Genomic DNA, 27,228 nt, shown 5'->3' on the forward strand with positions numbered 1-27,228 from the left:
GCACTCTAGCCCGGGCAACACAGTGAGACTCTGTCTCAAAAAAAAAAAAAAATGAAAGCATTTGTCTGACACTCCCATTCAAGGATGTACATTACTTAGTACAGTGGGTGATCCAAAAATTTGTGATTTGGCTTGGAAATGTGTCACATAGTTTTTGTTTCAGCTGGCTACCTATCCAATGGTGTTTTGGTGGTCAGGCTACTAAGTTCCTGCGTTAAACTGCTTGCATTTGACCTCAGGCAAGTTCAGTAACCTGCCTGAACCTTACTTTCCTTACGTACAGCTCATAATATTGCCTACCTTCTAGGTTTTTGTTGGGAGAATTAAACAGAATAATGTTCGTAAGATGCTTAGGATGATGATTGCCACGTGGTTGGTTCTCAGTGAGCATTAATGGTTACTGCTGCTGCTGCTCCTACTATCACTACTACTAAAATGTTTGCATATACTCTGAGTTCCAAGCTTGACTGACTTTTAGGCCAGGTGACTCAGCAATATCTTGCATATAAAATTTTCACGGATAATCAATGCCTGGCTGTTTTTGGGAGTCTTATTCAGTAATTGAAGCATGGTCTGCGAGTGTGGTTGGTGAGTATCTCTGTGTTCCTGGACAACACACCCAGCTTCCCTGTCCCCCCTCCCCCACGGCAGACAGGTGCACTGGCTGTAGGAGTCCTTCCTGAGCTCCAGTGACATGGTGATCAGAGAGCACTTGTACCCTGTCAGATGAAACGCGCTGTGGTACAGTGTTTGCTAAGCCGAGATCTTGTCCCTTACCCTGGTAATCAGGTAACTCTTAACCCTTGGTGGGGTTTCTGTCTGGCAGCCCTCTTGTTGGCCATCACGTTGCCCTGTGTAACTGTCCCTTATTAATCAACTGGGCGAGCCTCTGCTGGGCTCTCGGGAGGACTGTTCTTTGTGTTCTATGCCTCAGGTTGCAGTAAGTTCTCAGGAGAGCTGAGAAATGTCCAGAAACAGGTGTGCTCTCCCGGGTGCCCCACAGCCCTGTATAAATCTTCTAGACCGCTGTGCTTGTAGCCCAGGTGAATTCCTCAAATGACCAGAGTTTTGTTTTTAACGTTAAACTCAGAAATGTGTGGGATAGATCGCGATGCTGGGGCTGTCAGCTCCTACCTTTTGACTTCACAGGAACGTAATTTGTGAGGAGCATGCGATTGAACAATCACCTTTTCAGTTCTCTGTAACGGGCCTCCAGGAGGCTGAGGGTGAGGCCCAGAGGGGAGGTTTCTGAGGCAGCGCTGGCCTGCTGTGCCGGGCTCTCTGGACAGCGCCGGGCTGGGCAGTGTGGGCGTCTGCCTTTTTCACCTGGCACACCCTCTGGTCTGGTGGCGCTTTGTCCGTATCTTAGCTAGCACTTACAAGAATGTTAAAGGAATCGATAACACTTACAGTGTTGCTTCGTCCTTGCAGCTTCTCGCATTTGGGTCGGGGATGGTTTCAGATCTGTCTTGGGCGCGCGGTGCCGCAATGTCAGGGGTGCAGTCTGTGTACGAACACCATTTGTTGAAAGGGTCTCCTTGGCTGCTGCAATGCTTGTGCTAGAATCTAGAGGCACCATAAAGGCAATGTCTCCTTAAAAGTGGAAGGAGTGGCTTAGGCAGGCGCTGTGGCTAAAAGCTGGATTCACACGCCCAGGAACTCCCAGGAAGGTTCCCTGTTGACCACGAGGGAGAGTGGGCGACTGGTAGGACCCCTGAGCAATGGCCACTCCTTAAAAAACAAACAATCCAGTATCCATGTTTTACTGAGGGGGTGGGGGAGAGAGAGAGAGAAAGAGAGAGGAGAGAGAGAGAGAGAGAGTCTCATGATTGTTTTTTTTTTTTTAAAAACCAGAAGACCATAACCGTGAAGCTGTCTGGCTTAGTACACACACCCTGTAACTGGAACTCTTACCTGGCCAGGTACTTTCAATAACTTTTAGTTATGGAAATACGGTGATCAAATTGTATGTGCCAATTAGATAAGATCATATTGGAACATTTAAAAATAGATGAGTAACTACAGACAACCAGAAGATAAAGTAGCGCCAGGTGGGCCAGCTGTGATCCAACCAACGGTGTCTGCGTGTGGCAGACCCACCTGTGCCTTTATTGCCCCCCATAAAACGTTACTGCGTTCGTTACCGTGCGCAGCGTTTGAGCGCCTGAACGCAGAGCTGGCCGCCGGCTTTTCCCCTCTGCACCCCGCAGAGTATGTTGAGAAGGTCTTTTACTGGGTCTTGAACTTTTAAAAAGTAAACACTTATTTACTTAAATAAATAAAAAAGTTTATTTATATAAATGTAAAGAGTGGTGAATTTTATTTCCCTTCATATCTATGAGCTTTAAGTCAGGTTGCCTTTTAAACTTAAAAAGGCATGAAAAAAACAATTTAATAGGCCTTTTACTTTGGCATTTATCTTTGTAATTTGCTTATGCAATTTTAACTTTAAGATTGTGGGTGTGATACAAACAACTCTTATTAAAAAAAAGGAACATACCCACATTCCAGACAAGTTTATCACACCCTTATATATGAAACCCTTCTTGTTTCATATCAGGTGACAAATAAAACCTTGAAAATTTGCATATCTTTTTACTTTGATAAAGTTATTAGTTAAATCATCATGTAGGATTTTTTTATCTATCCGTCTGTCCTGTGTGTGTGTGTGTGCATGTGAATATGTGGTTTGATGCCACATGGTATTTCGAATTCATCTGATTAATAGTTTGATTCTTTACAGTGGTATAGCATGGCTGGTATTAGAAGTGTATGCAACGAACAGCTTTTTATACTTCCTGTATGTTTTGCCAGCATTTGAAAATTTTTAAAACCCTTCTGTGTCTGTACTCGTGTTTCAGCCTGCCTGCATAATACCGTGAGGTTTCAGACAGGGGAGAGTAGTTAACCCTCATGCATACGTAAGATCTAGCTAGATAGTGATTTTAAAGATGCCAACTCTTTGGCCTTCTGACTTGGAGTATGAATGTGTGTGTGTGTTTTCTTTTCTTTATTAGAACTTACCAATGTGGAGATTGACAGCATTTCTAAGTAAATATATTTGGATGGTTTAGTGGTCATTTTATTATTGCTCAGTGTTAGCGTACTAGCTTTTGACTGCTTTTGGCAGTCGGGAAACAATAGTCTAGAGCAGCGGACCCCAACCTTTTTTGGCACCAGGGACCGGTTTCATGGAAGATGGATGGGGGGTGGGGTGGGGGATGGTTTCAGGATGATTCAAGTGCATTACATTTATTGTGCAGTCAAACCTCTCTGCTAACGATAATCTGTATTTCCAGCTGCTCCCCTGCGCTAGCATCACTGCCTCAGCTCCACCTCAGATCATCAGGCATTAGATTCTCATAAGGAGCACCCAACCTAGATCCCTGCGTTGTGCAGTTTATAGTAGGGTTCACACTCCTATGAGAACCTAATGCCACCACTGATCTGACAGGAGGCAGAGCTCGGGCGGTGATGCGAGCGATGGGGAGCAGCTGTAAATACAGATGGAGCTTTGCTCGGTTGCCCTCTGCTCACCTCCTGCTGTGCAGCCCTGTTCTGACAGGCTATGACCCAGTACTGGCCAGAGTCCCAGAGTAGTTAAAAAAATAGCTCTTTTTCAACCCAAAAAAACACATGCTAGATCTGTCAGACTCGAGAGGTGACATGCTTTAGACGTGTGCATCCTACAGCCTCCCCTCTGTGAAGATGACATTGATGTCGATGGAGAGAACGAGAAAGAAACGGCTCTATCACGTACTAACGAAGGAGATATCCTGGCAGAGCGGCAGCTCGGGGAGATTCTGAAAAACTGGTCTTTCGTGATTCCCGCCCCCATCAACTCCACCGCAGCAGGTTTCTCCTAGAGATTAACTTGGCTTTAGGCAAATCTTGGGGTTATTTTGGTTTTATATTTAGGTGTTGATGCAAGCAGATTATTGTTTGTTTTCACGTAGATTCATACACACACACATGCATGTACGCAGTCCAACTTCTCCACCATAGATGAGGCATTTACCAGGGCCCTTATCATTCTACCATGTGCCTAAAAGAATTCCTTCCCCACCTGTGTCACCCACGTTCCCTTGCCCCACGACCGTGGACACTCAGGGGACAGAGGAGCGTTCAGCGGTGCACGTCTGAAAGACCACTGGGGCGTTAAAATCATCACAGAGCTCACGTATGCGAATATCGCACAAGTGACGTTAATTGTGATTTCCATCTTTATAGCTTCTAGAACACGTCTGTAAAATAATAGCAGGACTATTGCAAGAGTGGAGGCAATATTTAGAGGACATGTTGTTGTTGGGTTTGAAATAGTCCATGGCTGGGATTACCAGGGACTCGATGCAGACACTGGAGTTGTCTGCGAGGTCCTGGGGCCTGTCCTGTCTGCCCACAGGGGCCGCTCCCAGCAACTGGAGCCACACTGAGGCTCATGGGGCCAGGATCTTGAAAGAGAAATTATAATTTTTCTTTTCCATCCTTCCTTCTGCTTTTGATGGGGAAAAACCTATTAGAGAGCAAGGGTGGACATTTAAAACACTGTAAATGGTTGTTAGGCAAATCTTTTTTTTTTTAATCTTAAACTTCTGGAGTAATTGTCTATTTTGTTTTGGGAATCGACAATGATGTTATCTAGAAAAATTCTTTGTAATCAGTTTTATTCTTTCTTCCTCTTTTCTTCCCTCTTTTGTGTAGTTGGTTAGTTCCTCGGATTATTTTCTTTCTAAGCTTTCGAAGTTTAAAGATTTCTTCCGACATCTTTAGACTATAAATGATAGAGTTTTGGAAAACAAAGGGCCTTTAGGAATCACTCATTTGCTAAACATTTTGTTGTGGTTATTATCATGTATTTTGAAGGTGAGGCCATGATGACGTGGTCATTTGTTACAGTATCTTCTCTCTGTTCTATTTTTTTCCCCCCAGTTATCAGCTAACTTCTGTGACTTCCTTTGGTAGAGAGGAGAATTAAGTGGATTAACTGCCTTTTACTTGGTGTGTATGTCAGGCGTGTTACGTACGTCATCATCCCATTTAAGCCCAACGTGACTTTTGGGGAAGATAGTATTATCTCTAATGTGCAGATGAAGCAACTGCGAATCTTAGAGGACACGTGAATTATCCTCAGTAGCACAGCAGGTCAGCAGTGCGGACAAGAACCGCACAGGTTAGTCCCCTCACTGGGGCCACGCGTGGGAATGCTTTCTGGAATGTTCTTGGAGAAAGCCCTGGCATTGCCCGTGGCCCCCTCAAGCATGTAGGCATGAGTTCGTTTGTAATATTTGCTTCTGACCCTCTTGAGAGACAGAAAAAATGAAAGTAAGGGCTGAGACTCCATGCAGGGGCCTTGGTGGGAAGGTTAGAGGTGTGGTGAGAACCCAATCTCTAAGAAGCTGGGGGTATTCCAGCAGGGCTAGCCCCAGTGGGAGCTGGAGGGGCCCCCTGAGCAGGGGGTGTGGACATCAGGTGGGTTCCCAGAATGATCTGGCACAAGGGTGTGTGTGCGCGTGCGCGCAGTTTTAACACCTTCTTCTCCAACGGGACTTGTCTTTCTCCTCCTCTGTTATCCAGTAGCCTTCTGGCCAGCTTATATAGTTCTTCACAATTGCTTCTTGTCTGACTTCCTCTGGAAGTTCTGCACCCAAAGAAAATGGACCCTGCCTTTGTGTCATGGTGCCCTGCCCAACGCCTCCAGCTCTGTCAGCTCTTTGCAGGTGGCGTTAAGTGACCTGTTTCAAAATCAGGCCCAAATCAGGCTCATCATTTCTTAGGCCCATGGAAGTTTGAGTGGGTTTGTGACCCACTGAGGTCTGAATTCTGGCCTGATGGTGGTGGTGGGGGCTGAGGATGAGTTTTGTGGAAACTGGGCTCTGAGGGTGTTAACTGCTGCCTGCCCCCAGCCTTGTGTTCTCTCCTTCTCTCCCCCTGCCCTGTTCCCCGCCTTTCCTCTCTCCCTCTCTCCCTCCCTCCCTCCCTCCCTCCCTCTGTCCCTCCTCCTTTAAGGCCATCTTGGCCCAGAGGAGCTGAGCAAGAAGCCAGGTCCAAAGTAGAGGAGGAGCCCGCATTAGGGGAGAAAGGGGCAGCCGGTGCGGTGGGGGCAGCCACGCAGGACCAGCGTGTGGGGGGCTGCGCCAGGGAGCCCCCAGGGAATTAGCTATCCATAGTGAAAGAAACCTAGGCTGTTTCCAGGAGAAGACTTCAAGCCTGCCTTGCAGATCTGGGAAAATTTCGTATATGTTGGGCAGAATGGCAATTTGACGAAAATGTCAGCTCTAAGGCCCCCTCTCTATAAAGCTGCAAGTGTTTTTTGGTGACAAGTGAGTGGCCCTTATCAGTTCCAGTTTCCACCGTGAGCCCAAGGTTCCCCAGAGAACGGTGGCCTCAGAGGCCCAGCCCTCCCAGCTGGGGACCCCCGTCCCTTATCTAAGGCGGGCTCCTTCCGTCTGTGTCCCCCTCTGCCATGCGAGCTTTACTCTAAGTCAGGCTGCTCCCTACCCTGCCCCAGTGCAGTGTGGGGCCTGGGCCTCTCCACCTCCAGGAGGAAGGTGGCGGGGAGTTGAGCCCTGGACTTACATACCATCCTGGGCATCTTTCCACGTGCAAGGACATGACTCAAAGCAAGTGGCTTTTTCAAGTCCCACATCCCCCTTGGCATTACTCAGTGACCAGTTCTTTGCTTTGTTCTATTTTGATCCTTCCATTTCCATCTCCATCTTAATGCATCTGGTACAAAATGCTTCCTTTGGACCAAGGAAAGTAACATCAGACAATGGAAAACAAATAGCCATGTGCAGGGTTTTTTTTAGATGAAATTTGTATCATCTCACAGTTTGACAAGTACCTGCTCCATCAGGGCACGGACTGAATGTTTTAGAGCTTAGTGTCCAGGAAAGCTGGTTATTTAATATTTGTGTTGCCATGATTTATAATGAGAGCTAATATTTGTGGAGCTGTTTCTGTGTGCTGGGCACACTGTTATCTCATTTAATCCTCACGGCAATACTGTGAAGCAGGTATTAGTACATTACTCCCATTTTATAGATGAGAAAACTGCAGCTCAGAGCAGTTAAGTGTCTTACCCAAGGTCACACAGCTGGGAATTTGAAATAAGACATGGACCCAGGTCTTTCTGACTCCAATGTCCATGTCACCCAAGGAAGGGCTCCCTTTGAAAGCATGATAATGGGTTTCTCACTGACCTCACTGACGTGTGGTACTGGGCCAGAATAGAAACATGGCAGTATTGATAAGCTGGGAAAGGGGTGGGGAAGTGAGAGCCCATGTATACCAATCAATCTGTAATGACATGTTCTCAAAACATAGAATGATGGGCCTTTGGGGTGATTTGGTCTGACCCCCTCATTTATAGATGAGGAAGCTGCGACTCAGAGAGGAAGAATGAGCTGCATGTACACGGTGATTTCACAAGGCAGTGATGCTAGGTGCAGCCCAACAAATAATATGAGTTCTTATTACCGATGGACTTACTTATTCCAATCTGTGTCTATACCTCCTCCTGCTCCCCCGAGAGGGTCCCCCTTTCCTTCCTTGGGGTACTTGACTTAGATCATCATCAGCACCCCTCCCCAGATCACAGGATCCCATCCAAATCTCTTAGCCTCCGAAGACCCATTACCTGGTTTCTTAGGTTCCAAAAATTTTAGGGGCTTTGAGTCTGAACTGTGAGCTGTGAACTAGGAGCTGTACAGCAGAGGGCAGTGAGCTATGGGCTATGTTTTTGTAAATAAGGTCTTAAGGAAGCACAGTCATGTGTATTTGTTTACATCTATGGTTGCTATTGTGCTACAATGGCAGAGCTGAGTTGTTGCAACAGAGACCATGTGACCTACAAAGACTAAAATATTTACTCTGACCCTTTAAGAAAAAGTTTACCAACCCCTGCTGTGGAGAAACCACTTAAACCTCTAATGCCAGACCACCCCAGATCTACCGTTACATTCATGAGCTCTTGCTATAAAAGTTGGGGTCAGTGAGGGAATAGCAGAGGGAAGAGAGGTGTGGCTTATGTCCAGTAATTTCTTTCACGTACAGTCATGTGTCACTTAACGGTGGAGATATGTTCTGAGAAATGCATTTTGTTCGGTGATTTTGGCATTGGACGATCATCATAGAGTTCATACTTACATGAGCCTAGATGGCATATATGTTAATATATATTCATATGGAAAACCAAATTACTGAATAACGCTCATGTCTCCTGCTTCATCTGCAATGCCAGTATCAATTGCCATATATCAGGTTTTATGTACGCTTCATTATAATCTTACAGGACCACTGTTTCTATGCAGTCGTTATGTGCCGTATGACTGACCGTACCTTAATCAGTAGATCTTAATAGATAGACAAGTTCAAGTTTATATATTCGAAAGAGTTCTAGATTTTCCCCTTCTCCCAATCTTCGACTTAGTTGCTCAAACCAAGCCTTTATTTTTCCCTTTCTTTTACCTGCCACCTCTAATCTGTGGCCAGGTCCTACTGCTTCTCCTAAGTACATTCTGAAGCTGTCCTCCTTTCTCCGTGTCCACTGCTGCCACCTGAGCCAACACCCCCCCCCCCCCCGGGCATCTTGGGCGTGGGCTGTGGCCTCACCTCCAAACATATCTCTGCAGGTGCTCTTCCCACTTCCAACTCAGTTATTTTTCACACAGCAGCAACTTCCTTTCTTTACTCTCTTTATTTCCTTCCTAGCAGGTATTATAGTCTGTCATGATTTTGTTTATTTGTTTACTTACTTACTGATTTTTTTCCCTCTAGAATCCAAGCATCATAAGGGCAATCTCCTTTTTGTATTGTTTTGTATCACTAACGGGTCCTTTGCGTAGTGGGTACCATGTGAATGAATGAATGAATGCACAAATGAATGGACGAATGAACAAAAGCAGGTAGTGTTGGAAACATCTTCAGAAATGGCGTATGAAAAACGTCAAGAGGCATCATTTCAGGTTCCCCAAGAACACGTACCCAGCTCCCCGCTCCATTCTGCTATGGTTCCCGCAGCACAGCCCCGAGCATCACCGTGACTGTGCGTGTCCTCGTTACTGCAGGAGAGGCTTTACCCCTCGGAAGTGGCGAGAAGGGGATTGAAACCTGGATACTATTGTCCTAGGTCTGTGGTCCCCACTCCCTGGGCCTTGGTCTGCTGCTGGCCTGTTAGGGATGAGGTTGCAGAGCTCCGCCAGCCCCCACCACCCAAGCCCCCATTGTGGAAAGATTGTCCTCCCTGAAACTTGGGGGGAGTGCAAAACAGGAGGGAGTGATGGGAAGTGAGCGAAGCCTCATCTGTATTTACAGCTGCTCCCCATCGCTCACATCACTGCCTGAGCTCCCCTCCTTTCCCCCCAATCCTTGCAAAAATTGTCTTCCGTGAAACCCAGCCCCTGGTGTCAAAAAGGTTGGGGAGCGCTGTCCTAGATCACTGTTCCCCAACCTTTGTTGACCTAGCCTCCCAGTAAGCAGCATATGTCACCTTGTGATCAGTACACATGTACGTACATGTATACACACAGACAAATTTCACAATACATGACTTTACTTCAGATATTTTCTATTCTAGTCTATTCTGTTTGGTTCTGTTCCATTAAAACAATGCTGATTGTGATCAGTTTCATTGATTTCATGAGCCATTAATGGATCATGGCCCACAGTTTGAATAACAATGTTTAAAATGTGGTGTTTTTCCTCAGGAACTGGAAACCTAGCGAAGGGACCCAAACATGGGGACACGGGCAGGGTGGACGGATAAGCGCCGTGGGAATGGGGCGCAGGTCGTGAGCCTGCAGAGACGGTCCCTGCGTCTAGACCTCTCGGGGAGGATAGGGGAAAAATGTTATCTTTAGATGTTAGATTTAATTTAGTTATCTTTTTTCTTTTTTTTAACCATTTTTTACTAATCAGTTCTTCTTACAATATAGGATTGTGTTTGTTTTTCCTCTTGTGAATAGCTTTTTATTGCGAACAGGAGTTGTTTATTATTCTCCAGGTGATTTTTAATTTAAAAACAAACAAACTTGGTCTCATCCATACCTTTCTATTCATCTTCCCACTCAGTTTTTCACATTAGTTTTCTCTGGAGATGTGCGGGTGTAAATATACATACATACACACACGTAAAAATGTGTTTATAAATGAAGATCTTTCTTCCCTTATTATTTTGAATTCCTCACTACTTAACGGTGCATGGCCCTCACAGTCATTTCCATTATAAAGAAAAAATAAAGCACTCCATGTTCTTGTCTTCAGATGAGATGCAGATATTTCTAGGAAAGCTCAGACTCTCAAACTTATTACACAACTATAATCAAATTACATCCTTCTTTCCTCTGTTAGGGGCATTAAATGTAATTTTTCCTGGCCTAAGAAACTTGAGCATTCTATCCACTGAATATTTCCATTTTAAAAGTTTTCAAGTAAACCATTTTGCTATTCTGGGCTGTTACATGAAACCAAGGCGATTACTTGAACACGAGGTGCAGAGCCAGCCTGTCTCATGCTCCTTCCCCGCCCGGCCTGACACTGCGCTGTCGGGTTGCTGGAGGCATCCAGTGGACCCCAGGGGTGTGTCCTGAAGATGTGTTTTGTTCTTTTCCCCTCTTTGGAATGCCAACACTTCTAAGTATGAGATATATTGAAATTAGTATCTGATCTGTAAAAAAAACTCAGCAATTCCAGACCTCTCGAATTGTAAAATGCAGAATTGATCGAAATAGGTGCCATTGATAAGTATTGGGAGATGGCTGCAGGTGCTGACCGTGTTTGGAATTATACCGCAGGTTCATGTTCATGATGGGGAGACCTGGGCAGAAAACTTAGAACAGCTAGTGTGTGAGTCAGTGTTAGTGGCTTTCTGAGCAAGAGAGAAGCCCCAGTAGCCAGTGCATTGGGTGTGGGGTGCATGGAAGGCAGCGAGAGTGACAAAAATAAAAGGCGGACCTTAGAATGCAGAGAAGCTCTTCCAAGTGAATTTGTTGAGCCAGGACTGACAGCGCCTACGAGGAGTCTATGGTTTTATCCACATTTGCTGCGTCATTTTGCTGGAGGCCCCGCCCGCTGCCACGGTTGGATTTGAAAATCAATCAGACTCGATTTAATGAAAGACATCGTACAGCCAGCTTTGTTCTCTTTCTTCTGTCAAAAAGAGGCCTTCATGATGCCATCTGCCATTAATTGAGCACCCGTAGCTATGGCCACTGCGTTAGATGTTTTATATCATAGCATCTCTGGGCCTCGCACCCACCTCTACGTGGGTCTGTCTTACCAACGAGGACGCCGTGATCTGTGCGGGGCCACTCAGGAAGCATCCATTTGGCTCCAGACCGGCCATTCTCACTGTTGCTCGGCCTGCCTCTCTGCACCTGCACCAGTTACCTGGTGAAATGTCCTGCACAATCCCAGGGCTTTATTCTGTTTAGTTCTTAATAGCATAATAAACAAGATACTTAGGTCAGGATTAGGAAAAACCACATTCTTGGCTTATTGTTATTTCCCTGAGAGGGCCAGTTGTCTTTCATTTCTTTGTCATGTTTTGTCCATGTGAGATTAAACGGTCCCACCCTGAAAGCTAACTCGAAGAAAACAAAAGTCCTGAGGTTCCCAGAACTGAGATAATCTCATTGCCAGAAATGTTTGGGTTGCATGTGGGCCATGGCTCTCTGTGTGGTTGGTTTGGGGCCTTGTGTGCAAGGAATCAGAAAGGCACCCCATCCCCCTGCCCCCGGGCTCCAGACCCCTACTGTTTACAGGCTTTGGTGGGTTTTTTTTTTTTTTTTACACTATCCAAATTTGGAGGTTACTGATCTACCCTTGCCTCCCCCATACCTATCCACTCCTTAGCTTTTGGCTTTTCTTCTAAAAAGTGTCCTGCACAGCTCTTTCGCGAAGGAAAGATTATTGGGTGCCTGCCTGCTTTACTAGGGAAGTCTCATCAGCCCCTCTGAACTATTCTGGGCTTGCAGAATGTGTGCGTGAAAGGAAAGACCATATAGGAATGTTGAGTTTTCCAAAGTTGAAATCTTTCAGGTCTTTAAACATCCTGTTGATTAAACTGAGAACTTTGAAGTTTAGTGTAGATGGGTCAGCCTGACTCAGGCCCGTGTCTGGGGTCAGGCCTGTGCTTGGGGGTGGGTGACTGGAGTGGTCAGAGGTTCCAGCCCCTGACCATGGCTTTGAGCAATTCCCCTATTCTCAATGCACATTAGAAGTAGTTAATTCCAGTTGCACTGCTTGCTGATGTTGTTGATAGTAACGTATTTTAATGAGCTCTGTGCATAAGGCTTGTAAGGAAACTATTTGGTGAACTGATGCCTGAAATACAAATTTTTTAAAACGTCTTAAAGATTTTAGGAGTAACTTATTTTTAGTGCTCCTTCCGTGGGATTTTCCTAGAACACCCCTCCCCACCCACCCTGTTAGTTAAACAGTTTTTTTGTTTGCTTTCTACATGTTGGAGGACAGCACCGGTCTTCCTGTAGAACAATAGTTCTGAAATTGAGGCAGGCTGTTGGTGTTGGCTTGGAAGCATGGGGTGGGCAGGGGTTTATGTAATTTAGCTTCTTTTCTCTCCAAATCAGTAAATATTTACAAATGATCTTATCAAACAGTTTGGGTACATTTGGTCACTTGAAAGCGTGCAGCCAGAGCAGCGACTGCCCAACTGTCTGCTCCAGTTCCAGGGGGCCTCAGAGGAAGAACTTGTATTTTTTAAAATATGCTATCCAGAGACCAAGTGCCTCCAACTGAAAGTGGGCCTCAGAGGAAGTCTCCCTCTCACTCTGGAACAGTTTTAGAAAATTTGCATTTTAAAGTTTGACTTCTAAAGATTCAACTCTTAAGAGTTGGGGCAGATTGCTGGGAACTGAGGAATCCAAAAAAATAAATATTGGATTCTGGCTTTTGCTATCTGCTCTTTTGTGTCTTGGAGAAGGTAATTAAAGAATTCCATTCTGAGCGTAAATGTCATTCTTTTGTGAGTAAGTTGGAAAAAAGTGGATTATTTGTCTGTTTTTGTGAAATGGTACCAATATAATATGGTTTTAAAACATAACTCTCAATTTTTAGAGCAGAGATGGTGTTTTGAGGGTGTCTTAGCCCTCTTTTTCTTTCAATATTTGGAATCTGACAAAGTTACAGCTCATGTTTAGAAGAACATACATATGTTCTTCAGAGTTGACACTGAAAAATAATAAAGGATTCTCATTCTTTTGGTAGTTAGGACATGAAAATTACATTATTGTATCAGCATAATGTGGTGATAACATGTTCATTTTGTCTTCCAAACTTAATATGAGTAAGACTGAAGCGCATTGGTTGGTGTTCTGTTGTCAGAGTACAATATTGAAGGCTGGCAAACAGTCAACACATAAACAAGAAACTTTTAAAAATAAATAACTGTGCATGGCTGTATATCTACTTACTGCAGACTACTTCATACTTCTGTATTAATACTTCTGTATTTTACTTTTTTTTTTTTTTTTTTGCAGAGTATTGGAAAAGGGTCGTTGTGGTGCATAGACCCAGAGTATAGACAAAATCTAATTCAGGCTTTGAAAAAGACACCTTATCACCCGCACCCACACGCGTCCAGTACACCGCCCATCTCTCCTCAGGCATATCAAAGGTAAGCAATTCAGACTTTCTTTTTGCGGGGAGGGGGGGGTCTACTGAAATTGCAGCATTTTGGCAGAGACAGGCACTGAAATTACTTTAGTAGGCTATGTGAGATTTTAAAAATAACTTTAGGTAAATGAGAAAGACATTAAGTATTATTAGGAGGCATATCCATTGTGGTATTTCCTGCAAACCTTACCGCTTCTGCTGCTGCAGAGGAATGTTGCCAGAAGGCTTCATGGTGGATGAAATAACGTCTTCCTGGGTAGAAACACTTACAAAGAGAAGTTTACAGCTTTCACGTCTGAATGTGGCACGTTTTGTTGGGATGAAAGTACAGGAATGAGTCAAGCAAGCGATTCCGTCTTCCCCTCGTCTGGCTGGTCTCTCCAGATATTCGGGGGAGGCTCACTCCGTTGTTGTCGTTCCTGGTCTCCATGTAGACGGGGCTCCCGAGTGATCATTTTGTTGTGGTTACTTGGTGTTTGCTTCTTCAAGGAGAACAGCAGACAACAATGGAGGCCTTTTTTCCCTCCTCACATGCCCATTTGTTTGGAGACAGTCAGGTCATGGGTACCATTTTTACAAATATATAATTTGGAGGGGAGAGTAAGTAGCCCGTTACTTTTTTAAAAAAATCATATTAATGTTAAATTACAAAAAAGAGTCATGTAATACAGAACCAAATTTTAAAATAGATTTTATCTATACACAGTGCTTGGGTTTGAAATGCATCCCTCAGCCCTACAAAAAAATTTTTTTAAAAATGTATAGAAATGTTTCTATTGTAACCACCCAGTTAAGAGACATTGGACTACCAGTTGATGTTAATTAGGAATGGCATGATGTCATAGATTTCAGTAGTTTTACAGTCCACTTCTTTGCAGATTCTTTTCCTAGTCTCTGTTTGTTCTGCAGGAGGGAGCACAAAGTGATCCTCTGAAATAGCCTTAATGAAGTTCTTGTGCATCTCAGTTGAGAAGCATTCCATCACAGGCCCTAGACAATCAGTCTTCAGCAAAAGACAGGGAGGAACAGCTGGGCTCTCTGAGAAGACTGCTGTATGTCTGCCTTTGCTAGGCGATTAGCGTGATGGTAGCCATAGCAACTGGAGCGTCTCCATAGTAACGCGTAGCTGAGACAGGTGCAGTTGCATCACAAGGCTGTTTGTTGCCTGGCAAAAGGACAGGCCATTAGTACTTAGATATACGCTGTTGCCTTAGAAACAAATAACCCTACATAGCAACTACAGTTGGTTTGAAAGGTTTGGGGGGAAAAAAAGAGGTTGTAGCAGCTTTTGTCTGTGTTCATAAAAATCAGTGGAAGCATACTTTATTTGAAATGACAACTTGAGGTCATATAGCTGTAGGAGATAAAATGGGATTTTCCAAAGCAGCCCAGCCAGCACTGTAGAAATGTCCAGAAGGACAGAGCCATATGCTTGGTTTTCTCCTTGTGGTTGTAGCCACTCCTGAAATGGAAGAGAACTAGGATTGCAGCGGAGAATTGCCGATGTGCAAGGTTGGTGGGGAAGGGCATGACACTAATTATTAAAATATGTCCCAGAGTCTCATGTTCCTCTGTCATTTCACGTCCCCCACCCTCCAAACTAAGCAGAATACCCTTTTCTTGCCTCTTTGGTTTGTACCTCGGAAGTATTTTGTCTCTCGTTGCTTCCAGGAAGTTAAGAACATAAGTATAATATTATTCACTGGTTCATTTGAAACAGTGTTTTGTTGCCAAATGTGACCCCCAGGGAAGCACAGTAATTATTTAATAATTTGAAGGATTATAGTAGAGCTCTGGGAGTTGCAACAGGAATGCATACTCAGAGAGGCATTCTCAGCTGGCCTTAGCTTAATGACTTCATTTCATTTTTAATACAGGCATAAAAATGCAGACAAACTGGAGATTTTGTAATGACAATAATTTCCAAACGAATACTTTAGATCCCGTTCTGTCACCTCTAGCTCCTTTCCTCCCTGTTGACCGAGGGGGAAAAAGTGTCTGCATCTCCTCATGTGGGTGCTTAGATTTCACCTCCATAAAGGTCACAGGATGTGGAGTGAGATGAGAGCTGAAAGTCTAGCCTGCCTCTTCCATGCCTTAACTCCGTGAGCACAAGTCACTTTCTCTTCCCTGGGGACTGCCATCCATTCATCTAAAAGCTTAACGTGTTAGGGATCCTCTAGTGTGTGAAACCGTACTGAAGCCACGAAATACTGGATGATTGTACAGTATTTCTATGGCTTACAAGTATGTGGTGTTTGGCTCAGTTCTAAGCCATCGGGCCACTTGTCAACGTGACTTAGGGAAGATGGAAGTGGAGCAAACTGAGTCATTAAACAGGGACCAAAAAATGCCGAATTGACATGATCTGGCTGGGTCCGCTGTGATGCCAGGAATTACCTGTCAGCCCCTTGCGGGATTGCTGTGAGGGGCACCTGGGAAGTGCTTGGCTTTCAGGGAGCTGGTACTTAGCATGCAGAAGAAGATGGTCATTATGCTAGATGGGCGGTTATTGCTAGTACTTGCAGGTGTGCTTGGCAAGGAGCGCTCTGAACTGAGCTGCAGGTGGCTGGAAACTGCAGGAAAAATGAAGCATTTGAAAACACTGTCCAAACCTTGTGCACATCCAAATATAATGCTAAATATTGTGATATTGAGACTCATGCCTCTGTTTTCCAGTACGCCCTTTTGGATGTTTGTTGAGATGTTCCTCCACACCTGCTTCCCCCCCCCCATACTGAATTTGTGAGTTGTTTTTAATTGAAATGCAAAGCTCAGTGACATTAGCCCTTCTATTCATTTGCTAGAACATCCAGAACAAAGTACTTCACTTAAACAGCAGAAATTTATTGTCTCGCAGTTCTGGAAACTGGAAGTCCAAGATCAGGGTGCCGGCAGGCTTGGTTCTTTCTGAAGGCTGTGAGGGAGCATCTGTTCCCCCCCTGACGCCTAGCCTCTGGTGCTTTGCTGGCATTTTGCTGGAATGCTTTGGCTCACCTTATCTCTGCCATCCTCTTCACCCTGCGTTCTCTCTGGGTGGTGTCTGTGTCCAAATTTCCCTTTTTTTAAAAGGACACACTAGTCATATTGGCTTAGAGGCTCACCTTTTGCCATAGTGACCTCATCTTAACTAATTACATCTCCAGTGACCCTAGTCCCAAATAAGGTCACATTCTGATGTACTGGGGGCTAGGACTGCAACGTAAGAATTTTGGAGAAACCCAGTTCAACCCACAGCAGCCCTTTTCTTAAGTGAGGCATTCTGCTGATAAAAAATATGTAGAAGCAGAAAGTAAGGAAATATTTAAAAAAACAAAATAATGGGTGTGTGTCAGAGGGGACACAGGAACCAACCTGAAATTGCCCCCATTAGCCAAAGCTGGGACGATTCAAGCCACAAAATAAATAACATAGTGTTGGATTATAACCCCACATATAAAATAAATGCCTATGTGTCCATACTGATATAAATAAGTGATTGAATACGTAAATAAATAAATGAGAGATGAGACAAATTTCCCATACAGAGAATTCCAAATAATTTTTGTAGATATTTCTCCACCCAGAGAGGTGGAGCAGAACTGCCCACTCCCTGAGCAACTGCACGTAATGGCTTACTTCCAAAGAGTAGCGTGTGGAAAGGGTGGAAAGGGAAGCTTATAGTGGAAAAACATGGTACGTACTACCCCAGCCCCCCAGGTGATGAAAGCTAACATCCTCAGTGATGTGACGTTGATAACAGTTACCTTTCATATGAAGTCATGGACTTGGCACTTCACTGCTGTTGTGTCTTCCTCCCCAAAACCTATAACCACAATCCGGTGATGGGAAAAACATCAAACAATGATTTTGCCCTTCAGGGAAGACATTCTGTAAAATACCTGCTCAGCAGTCCTCAAAGCTGTCAAGGTTATCAAAGACAAGGACAGTCTGAGAATCTGTTACAGACTGGAGGACGAATCTAAGGAGACATGATGACTAAACACGTCATGTGATACTGTGGATGGGATCTTGGAACAGAAAAAGGATATTAGGGGAAAACTTGTGAGATATGAATAAACTACGCAGTTCAGCTAATGGTTAGGTGCCGGTGTTGGCTCCTGAGTTGTGACAAGTGTCCCACGGTAATGTAAGGTATTGACATTAGGGGGAATGTAGTGAGGGGTGTATGGGAGCTCTCTGGGCCATCTTTGTAAATTTGCTGTTTATAAAAAAAGCAGTCCCCCAAACACAGACTTGTCGAGTTTATCAATTTTAAACATCCAAATCGTTTTTGGTGGATTGAAAACTAAAGTCACTGCGTCACTGAGAGTTGCCTGGCCTCCCATAGCGTCTCTGTCATCGTTACAATATGTTTGAAGAGCTGACTGTCGGGGCTCTTGCTTCTAGCTCTTCTCTGTAGGATCTGCTGAGCCACAGGAGGGGTATCACTGTAATTTGTATACCGTAGTTTTTGGAACTTTATTTTTGTGAAATGGCACTCGACTGTGCTTTGTAGGGTACCCATGGTTGAGCTCAGGGAACTCCGGCAGAACAAGCCAAACAAACTTGCTTAAGGAATCCAAACCTTTGCCAGGGAGGCTTTGGCATGCGGCCTTCAGAATGGAGATCTGGAAAGAGGAAAGAGGGATGGTATGTTTGGAATTTTTGTCCCCCATACCCCTTTAGAAAAGTCCAATTTAGCTGTGCTAATGGTTATGCTCCATATGCCCCTCCTTCCTGGACATGGCAGTTTTCATTAAAGAATATGCATATTTTTAATGCTTTTGATAGATACTGCCAAACTGTCTCATGATTTCACACTCTGTCGCAATCTACACTCCTACCAATTTTCTAGGAAATTCCCACTTTCTAACTGTTCTCAATGTCTGATGGTTAAATGAAAAGACATTTCCCCAGTGGGTGACCTCGACTTTTGTGATTTTGGTCCTTTATGGTGCAGGCATTTAAACTTTACAATCCCACATTAATGTAGTATAAATAGTAGATACTCCCATAACAATGTTTATGACAACAGATTGTTTCTAAAAAGTGATGTGTACATATATATGGACCTTATGTAATATCTTCTCTGCTATAGGCACAAATCCAAAATCAGTTTCCAGAAAAACATTTTAATCCTCTCTCACCATGGGTGGGGAACAGGTTTGCAATTAATCAAACAGTATGGTTTAGGAGGGTTTCCTGGATGATCAGTTTAGTTTTGTGTTTCCTTGGTAAATCCAAAGAAATCCCAGCATCCTACGTACCTCTGGTCTCCGTGATGGGTCAGCCATGAGTGGGCTCCAGATGGACAGGAACTTGGATTTGAGGGGTCTTTTGTTCCCCAGCGAGCCTTCCATTTATATTTTAAAAATCCACTCTAAAAATAACAACATCACATTTTATATTTTGTGTAAAATATTGTAGCTTAACATGTACAAAGTTAGAAAAATCCACAAGACTTTCATTGGATGATCTAGGCCTAAAAATTTATTTTTTGGATGACTAACGTTTGCAGAGTCAAAACATTTCAAAGTTTCTTTTGCTCTCATCTTTTTTTTCTTTAAAATAAAGAAAATTCCAGACATTTAATCCTATCATTTAACTTTCTGTTTCTCTTTGCTTCTTCAGAGTATTTAATGAGCCACAAAAAAATACATTATAATGGCCTTTCCAAAGGTTTTGGCCTTTTAGATATTGAGGTTCTTAATGAAATTGGCTGATTTTAGTGCTGACTCAGCAAGTTTTATTTTATCCTGCCTGCTGCCTTACTCATGTGCTTTGTCTTTATAATTTCTTAAATGCCTACATAGAGTAATACTGCTAAGGATAGAGGAATTGTATAAAGTGGATATTCAAATTAACAAAATCATCAGTTCCCCTCTACCAGGTAAATAATCTGAGGCTGTCATGGCAGATGGGAGAATTGCCTTGGGAGAAGGTGGTGGAGGTTCCGAGGTGTTTGGAGAACTCATCCTTTTAGACATCAGATTAGCTTTTAAAATCCTTAAAATGTTAAGCTTGTTAACATAACGGTGTTAATTCCTCCACTCAATATGCTGAATTTGCACACAGTGAGGAATAGCTTATTCATTGCTTGGATGGGATCCAGTAATTTTTTAAGTTATAAGGCATGTTTCATTCTAGTTATTCAAAGTGTTGTACATTTAATAGTTGGCAGAAGAGCTGCAAAGCCGCAGTAAAATCAGTTTTGACTTACATTGAAGAAGTTTAATTGTTGTGTCGTTGCAAGTTTTAATTCAGTCAACCATAAAGAAAGAATGCAAGGGTTTAGATTAGTTGCCTCATTATTACACTTATTTACTTGCAAGAAACATATTTGATGGGAACCATTTTTAAATGCCACTCATACTCAATTCACTTATTTATATAAGTTTAATGAGGGTGAGGTATTAAGTATTTTGAAAGATTATGCTTAAACAGCAACTTTTTGCTTAGAGTAATTTTAGAAAAATCAATATGAAGCTTCATTGTGTTAAATACGTACAAGAGTGTGCTAAATCAATGTGGTAAAATAGATGCCAGGTTGAATAACAGGGGTTTCTAATAGCATTTCCAAATATAACTTTTGTTTTGTTAAAAAATTAGAGGGGTCAGTTAATAGAAAGGCTTAAATTAAATGGGCACACTCTAAAAAAATACAGTGCTCATTTACAGTATGAGCTTTAGAAATCCATTAGTTGGCTATAATTTTATTTTCATATCAAATCATATTATCTACTGACTTCCATTATATTTTCTGAGTTGGTCTCATGGAATATTTTTGATCTCAGCATTTTGCCTTCAATACGCTGTTCGTTGTACATTTAATTCCCATTCAATCCTATGTTGTTTTATTTAAATGGAAAACAGTCCCTGTTATCTTTGAGCACTTTGTACCAGGCGAAGCTCATGAATATTGTGTCCAGTCATCCAATTTCATTCTGTTTTCACACTCATTTTGAAAGTCGAATGTTTAAGCAGCCAGGCTGATTATATCTGTTTTACTCAGGTACTGAGTAAAACTCACGGCTGAGAGAACCACTCAGAGTTAGGTTTTCATCATCTGACCTCTCTGGGTGCCTGCCCTCAGTTCCCGGTGTGTTTTCTAATTGAAGTATTAGGAGCTCTTTAAATCTACTACAGATAAATTTCTGTTGATCTAACTCCTGAGATGATGGATACCAAAGAGGTTCTGTGTTCCTAATACTGCATGAGAAGAAAGTTGAAGTGTTGATGGACCCAGCGGGGGTCTGGAGTCTTTGCAGATTTGCTTAGTGTTTATTTGCTTCTCCAGGTAGCCAGCTGAGGAGGACCTGTCGGATTCCTGATCCAGCACCTTAGGCATCGTTAGAGAGGGGGAAATGGCTGCAAAGGAGAGCTCACCTGCATTCTGCATATTTGTCAAACTCCTCACCTTCCCAGAGGGGGAGAAATTGATCTTCGCCTTAGAAATATGAAAGAACTGTCAAAAATGCATGAGATCAATGATGTACAATGTGAAACAACAGGCATTGTTTTCTTTGTCTTGCAGCAGTGTAAAAATGGCAAATTTTTCATCACAATAGAAAATAAAAAACTACCACTGCCTCACCTAAGCATCCCCTCTCTCCAACTTCTGTTTACACTAAGTATTTCTGGATACTATAGGTTAACAAAGGAGGCAGATTAAGAAGTAGAGGTGTCATATAATTAGATCGGACAGTGGAACCCATCACTCATAAAAGATTTGAGGGAGATAGAATGGGGGAAGGATTAGTTTACTTTAAGTATGTCAGCAGTGAATTAAGTTGGTCAAAAGGGTACTGTGTTGTAAGTAATTTAATGAAAGGTAAGTATTTGAGCAAGTGATGTGATGACCAGGAATTCCCACTTTGTGGATCAGACCTTTCTTGGAAGTTTCTGTGCAGATGGCAGGGGCACTGTGAGGCAATAAGGAAAGTGATCAGGCTGGCAAGGAGATCTGTGTGTCAATCTTGAAGAACTGGGAGCGTGTCACGTGGAGAAGACCTTCAGAAGGCCGGCCATCCTCACCATCAGCTAGGAGGGATTTGGATTCAATGGGTAGAAGTCATAGAAAGAAAGATTTGGGCTTGATTTTAGAAGGAAGTTCTAGCACCATGCCAGATGTATCACAGAAGCTGGATAAGTGCTTGGGTGGCTGTGTGGATGGGCAGATGCAGAGGGTGGAAGTTGAACCTGGGGATGCTAGTCAGGGCTAGACAGCCAGCCGCCAGCGGCCGTCCCAAGAGGATTGAGCTATTGCTGGAAGATATCCTTCCAGCTCTTGAGATGTTGTGTTTCCAAGTCTGTTGAGCTGTATGACAGTCAAGTGATGGAATATCCCTCTATAGTGTTTGTAGTTCTCCAAGCCCACAGTATAAGGTGGAAACAAAATATTAGGGAAAATATATGCATGGCTTTGTTAGTCAGAAATGAGAGGTCAGGCTCTTCTCTTGAAATTAAGTCCAGACTTGAAGACCCTGATGGGACTAATTTAGTTACTCTTCCTTCTGTGTCATCCAGCGTTTTGATTCCTGCCCTGCAATTACCTCCCTTGTTTTAGTGACACTTCTTTGCATTTCCTTCCGTGTGAATAAAATTATCACGGCAGTGTTTTGCCAAGCAGAAGATCATTTCCAAAAGCTGTCCATCAAATCCTCCAGCCCTCCCCCTATTGTTTATCCATGGAATTAATGAGAATAACACCCACCCTTTGCATAAATCTCCATGGAAGAGCCAAACTGGTGTCCCTGTTGTGTAAAATCCCATGTTTTTGGCTAGAGTCTCTGATCACATTCTTAACCTTTTGTTTTTCTTATGTAAAGTCCATGTTGCATTATTTGTCAAACCATTTCTGAGATTCTGCTGTCTATGCGAAAGGTGCAGAGAGAGTGTGGAAAGTGTCAGAAATTGCACATTCATTGTTAACTTTTGCTGATTTTTAAGTCATTTGGAGGAAAAAAAATCCATAAGCCATTTAGACACATATTTTTAATCCTTATCTTTTTAGGTTGAGTTGCCTAATCAAATAGTCCAAGTTGAGACATGTTCCCTGGGTGTTTACTTTTAAATGGAAACTTTCGGTCAAGGTCTGTTTGTGAGCTGCTTATTCCAGCCAGTGTGTCTCTGAGTGCCCGCCACCCGCCAGCGCACGCTCCGGTCCGCTTTGGCAAGAAAGAAAGTGAATGGGAAAAAACACATTCGGAGGAAAAAAAAAGTCAACCAAGTTTTAGTCACTTTTTTCCTCCTTTCTCCTCCGCTTCCTCTTCCTCCTCCTCCTCTCCTCCCTGTCGCTCTTCCCTCTGCAACTGTGGGGCTGCTGAATGAAAGGAACTTTCTTGACTATAAGGAGAGCAGAGGTGCTTACCTTAGGATTCTTCTGGACTAGAAATTGCCCCCACCCTCCTTTTCTTTTCCACTTAACGAGAAACACAGATTTCCCTGCTTTGCAAACTCTGCAGCAGTTGCGGGTGCTCTGGCCGGGCTTTGGAGAGTCCATCTGGCCCACAGGCCTCCTGCCCGGGCTTCTCTCCACCTGCACTTGCTGTGGAGGGGACCCAGGTTGCTCCTGCAGAGGGGACACAGCTGCTGTGTTATCCTCAGGTGGAAGAGGCCAGTGTGAAGGAACAGTGAGGAAGCAGGAAAATGAAAAAGATCTAATAGTCTCATTTTCTCAAAGTGTGACTCTGGCTTCCCAACCCCCACCCCACACTCCTGCCCCTTAGTAGACCAGCAGTCGGACAGGGCACCTCTCCTGGGCCTGTGTCCCGTGAGCTTTAGTGTGCTTGGGCGCTTTGATCCCTTCTGTGTCCCTGGCACGTGGAGGAGTGGGACCTGAGAGCACGCGCCTGCCCCGCCACAGGCTGGGGCTGCAGGATCTCCCTGCTTTCTCCCAGCTCCCGCAGGTCGTCCACCGTCACACCAGGTCCAGAGCAAATTTCAGTATGTCTCAGAGAGGGACCCAGGTTAGAACCTCACTAGGGCCACTCCCTAGCTGCATGACCTTGGACAAATCTCCTGAACTCTCTGAGCCTCCGTTTCTCGTCATTCCCATTGTAGCATCAGAGTACCCGTCTCAAAGAAGTGCTTAAGAGATTCAGCTAAGTGAAACGAAGTACCAAATCCTTAGCACGTGTGCCTGGCCCACAGAAGATCAATGCATTTGATGTCTCCTTCACCATCACCCAGACTGGACTCTCTTTGCTAATCACCTAGTCTTGTTTTTGCATACACTGCATAACAATTTGACCCTTGCATATACGGTTTTGCATTGAGAGATATATTTTTATACTTTATGTTCTGTACTTTCCACTTGTTTTAACATCTTTGAAAACCAGGACCCTTTGTTAAGTTCTCTCTCCCTGCGCCTTAAACAGAATTTTGCATATTAGGTGTTCCTCAAAAGATATTTATCAGTGATTTCTCTTAGAAAGCGTAGCACCAATAATGAGAATAGCGTAGCATGTTTTCTTCTAGTTGCTCAGGGATGGCGGGAGTCACTGCACCCTTCTCCCCTCTGCAGTCACAAGTCCAGGACGTTTGGAGGGGGACAGAGAGGCTCAGCTCTGTGTCCCTTCCCTCTAAAGATAATTTAGCAATTTTGCAGTGTTGTTGTTTCTGACCTTCCATCTCCTTGCCCATCTGTCTGCCAGGGCCCTGGTGTACCTCTGGGAATGCACCAGGCCTGACTCTTTGGACCTGGCCATTCTGGAAGCCTAAGAGACCCATCAGGCTGCCCTGGGATGGAAGGGTTATAAATCCCAGGCTGTTGACTCCAAGGCACCAAATAGCGTCAGAGGAGGAAACATTTTGCAGCTGCCATAGAAAATGCAAATGTGCTTTAGGTGGTGCAGGCCAGGAATTGCTCCAGCTTTGTCTCATTCATTATTCCTTGAAAAGAAGCCTCCCTCTGCTCTTCTGTATGTTCCCACGGAGCAGGCACATGAAAGGTAAGGCTCTGGAGCTCTCCCTCCCCTAATCACAATGGGAAAAGTTTTCACTGCAGGTCGGCCCAAACACTCAATTGTGTTCTTTTTCTACCAGATACATAATCCGTGTTTAAATCTCTTGGCAGTGACTCATTAGTCCTTTTCCTTACATTCTTTTCTTCTTTGAGGAGAACAAAGCCCAGAGCCTCCCTGCTCCCCATCTTGCTTTTCTCTCCCAGGAAATCTCTTTGCCGTGCTTTGATCCCTTAGGAAGAAAGTCACCCAAATGTTATCCTTCCCTACCTGCTAAAGAGGAAGATCTCGATTCTTTGTACTTCAAATCTGTGATCAGAACTCAGGAATCTGTGCTGCCGAGGGCCCTGGATTCCTGCTGAAGGTGTCCTGGCCACATAGCAGGGCCTGACTACCTAAGGCCCCCCTGCCCCTCCCTGGCTTGGGCATCTTTCACTCCCGGCTCTTTAATGGGCCATTCTTGAGAAAGGAAGGGTTGGACATATGGTAACTCCAGTGGAATTTTATTCTTATTAAAGCCTTTGAAGTTTCCTCTTTCTAACACCACCCCTCCTACCCTTACCTCTTAGATGTGGCATGTTCCATCATCAGGGTTGTTAAAGTCAAAGTTATGGGAAAACTAACCTGAATTTCTCCAATACAACTCTTTGATGTAGAGTAAAACAAAAATCTATTTCCATCCGATATGCTGGACTTCTAAGAAATGAACTCTGAATGTAAGCTCTTTAGCACTATAGGATTGTAAAGAATTTTAAATTTATTTCATCTGTCCTGCTTTGGACCCTAAACCATTCTGGATTTTGTTTGGGAGTCAGAAAACCGAGTATTTATTGAACACTTAGTATGTATCAGGCTTGGTATAACAAACACCATATATACAATCACTCCTAATTCTTCTAAGACTCCGATGAGATAGATTTTATCAGTGTTTCACAAGAAAACTGAAGCTAAGAGAAATAGTCATGTGCTTGCAAATGGCAGGTCACCCAGCTTGCAAATGACCCAGCTGGGATCTGAGCCAGCCTGCTCTTGATCCAGAGCCAGAGTTCTTCCTGTGGTAATTTGCCACCTCGTGGTCACTGTCTTCTGTGGAAACATTCTCCAGAATCTAATAGCTGAACAGGTGAGCTTTGGAAGGGAGGAATGACATACCGCTTTTTAAAAGGCATTTACGTGTCGTGGCATAGTGAGGGTAAGAGAGAGAGGCGTGGGTGGTGGGTGAAGGCACAGTCGAGGGGAATGCGGAGGAGGGTGACAGAGGATCATGGTTGTGTGTGTGCGTGTGTGTAAGGATCACTCCTGTGTTAGACACAATAGAATGTGGGGGGGGAATCACACAGTATTTTCTCAAACTGGCAATTTGAGTTTTACGATTTTGGGGATTATTGATACTGATTGTGGAATAAGAAAAAAGAAAGTCAAACTTGACAATATTAAAAAGCTTCCTTGTCCATGAATTCTACTATTAATTAGGGTTTGGTTTTGTTTTTTCCTCTTAAATACTTAAGACTGGAGTAGCTAATTAACTGTGGTTAATAGTATTATTAACTCTAGTCACCATGCTATACATTAGGTCTCCAGAAACTACTCGTTTTATAACTACAAGTTTGTACCCTTTGACCAACATCATCCCATTTCCTTCAAAGCCCCACCTAACCCCAACCCCGACACCTGGCAGCCACCCTCCTATGCTCAGTTTCTATGAGTTTGACTTTTTTAGATTCCACATGTAAGTGTAATCCTGCGCTATTTGTCTTTCTGTGTCTGGCTTGTTTCACTTAGCATCATGTCCTCCAGGTTCGTCCATGTTGTCAAGAACGGCGGGATTTCCTTCTTTTTAAAGGATGAATAATATTCCATTGTGTACATATGCCACATTTTCTTCATCTGTTCATCTGTCAATGCACATTTAGGTTGTTTCCATATCTTGGCTACTGTGAATACTGCCACAGTGAACATGGGAGTGTAGATTCAGTGTCCCTTTGAGATCGTGACTTAATTTCCTTTGGATATATACCCAGGATCATGTGGTAGTTGTATTTTTTATTTTATGAGGAATCCCCATACTGTTTTCCACAATGGATGTTGTACCATTTTACATTTCCGTCAACAGTGTATAAGGATTTTCTTTTCTCCACAACCTTGCCAAGGCTTAACCATCTTTCGGTTTTTTGATAAGAGCCGTTCTAACATGTGGAGGTGATATCTCATTGTTGTTTTGATTGGCATTTCCTGATGATTACTGATGTTGAACACCTTTTCATATACCACCTGCTGGGTATTTGTGTGTCATCTTTGGAAAAATGTCTATTCAGGTTCTTTGTCCATTTATAATCGGGTTATTGTCCTTTGTTTGCTATTGAGTTGTATGAATGCCTCTTATATTTTGGATATTAGCCCCTTGTCGGATATGTGGTTTGCAAATATTTTTTCCATTCTATAGGTTGCCTTTTTCATTTCGTAGATTAATTCTTTTGCTGTGCAGAAACTTTTTAGTTTGATGTAGTCCCACTTATTTTTGCATTTCTGCCTGTGCTTTCGGTGTCCTATTCAAAAAATCATTGCCAAGACCACTGTCGTGGAATTTTTCCCCTTTGTTTTCTTCTAGGACTTTTATGGTTTCAGGTCTGACATTGAATTAAGTTTT

The 27,228-nt window shown here is 43.6% G+C and overlaps 1 protein-coding gene across 3 annotated transcripts in view; it reads left to right on the top strand.

Annotated features, from left to right (window-relative positions):
* Positions 1-27,228, top strand: part of FOXN3 (forkhead box N3) — a 270,833-nt gene that overhangs the window by 95,899 nt on the left and 147,706 nt on the right. For all 3 annotated transcript variants that reach the window (XM_012640412.1, XM_012640411.1, XM_012640414.1), the window contains exon 3: positions 13,500-13,636. In XM_012640412.1, coding sequence (XP_012495866.1) covers positions 13,500-13,636 — 137 coding nt within the window. The remainder of the gene's footprint in view (positions 1-13,499; positions 13,637-27,228) is intronic.

The sequence above is a fragment of the Propithecus coquereli genome, unplaced genomic scaffold (assembly GCF_000956105.1).
Source record: "Propithecus coquereli isolate 6110/MARCELLA unplaced genomic scaffold, Pcoq_1.0 Scaffold152, whole genome shotgun sequence".
Classification (NCBI taxonomy): Eukaryota; Metazoa; Chordata; class Mammalia; order Primates; family Indriidae; genus Propithecus; species Propithecus coquereli.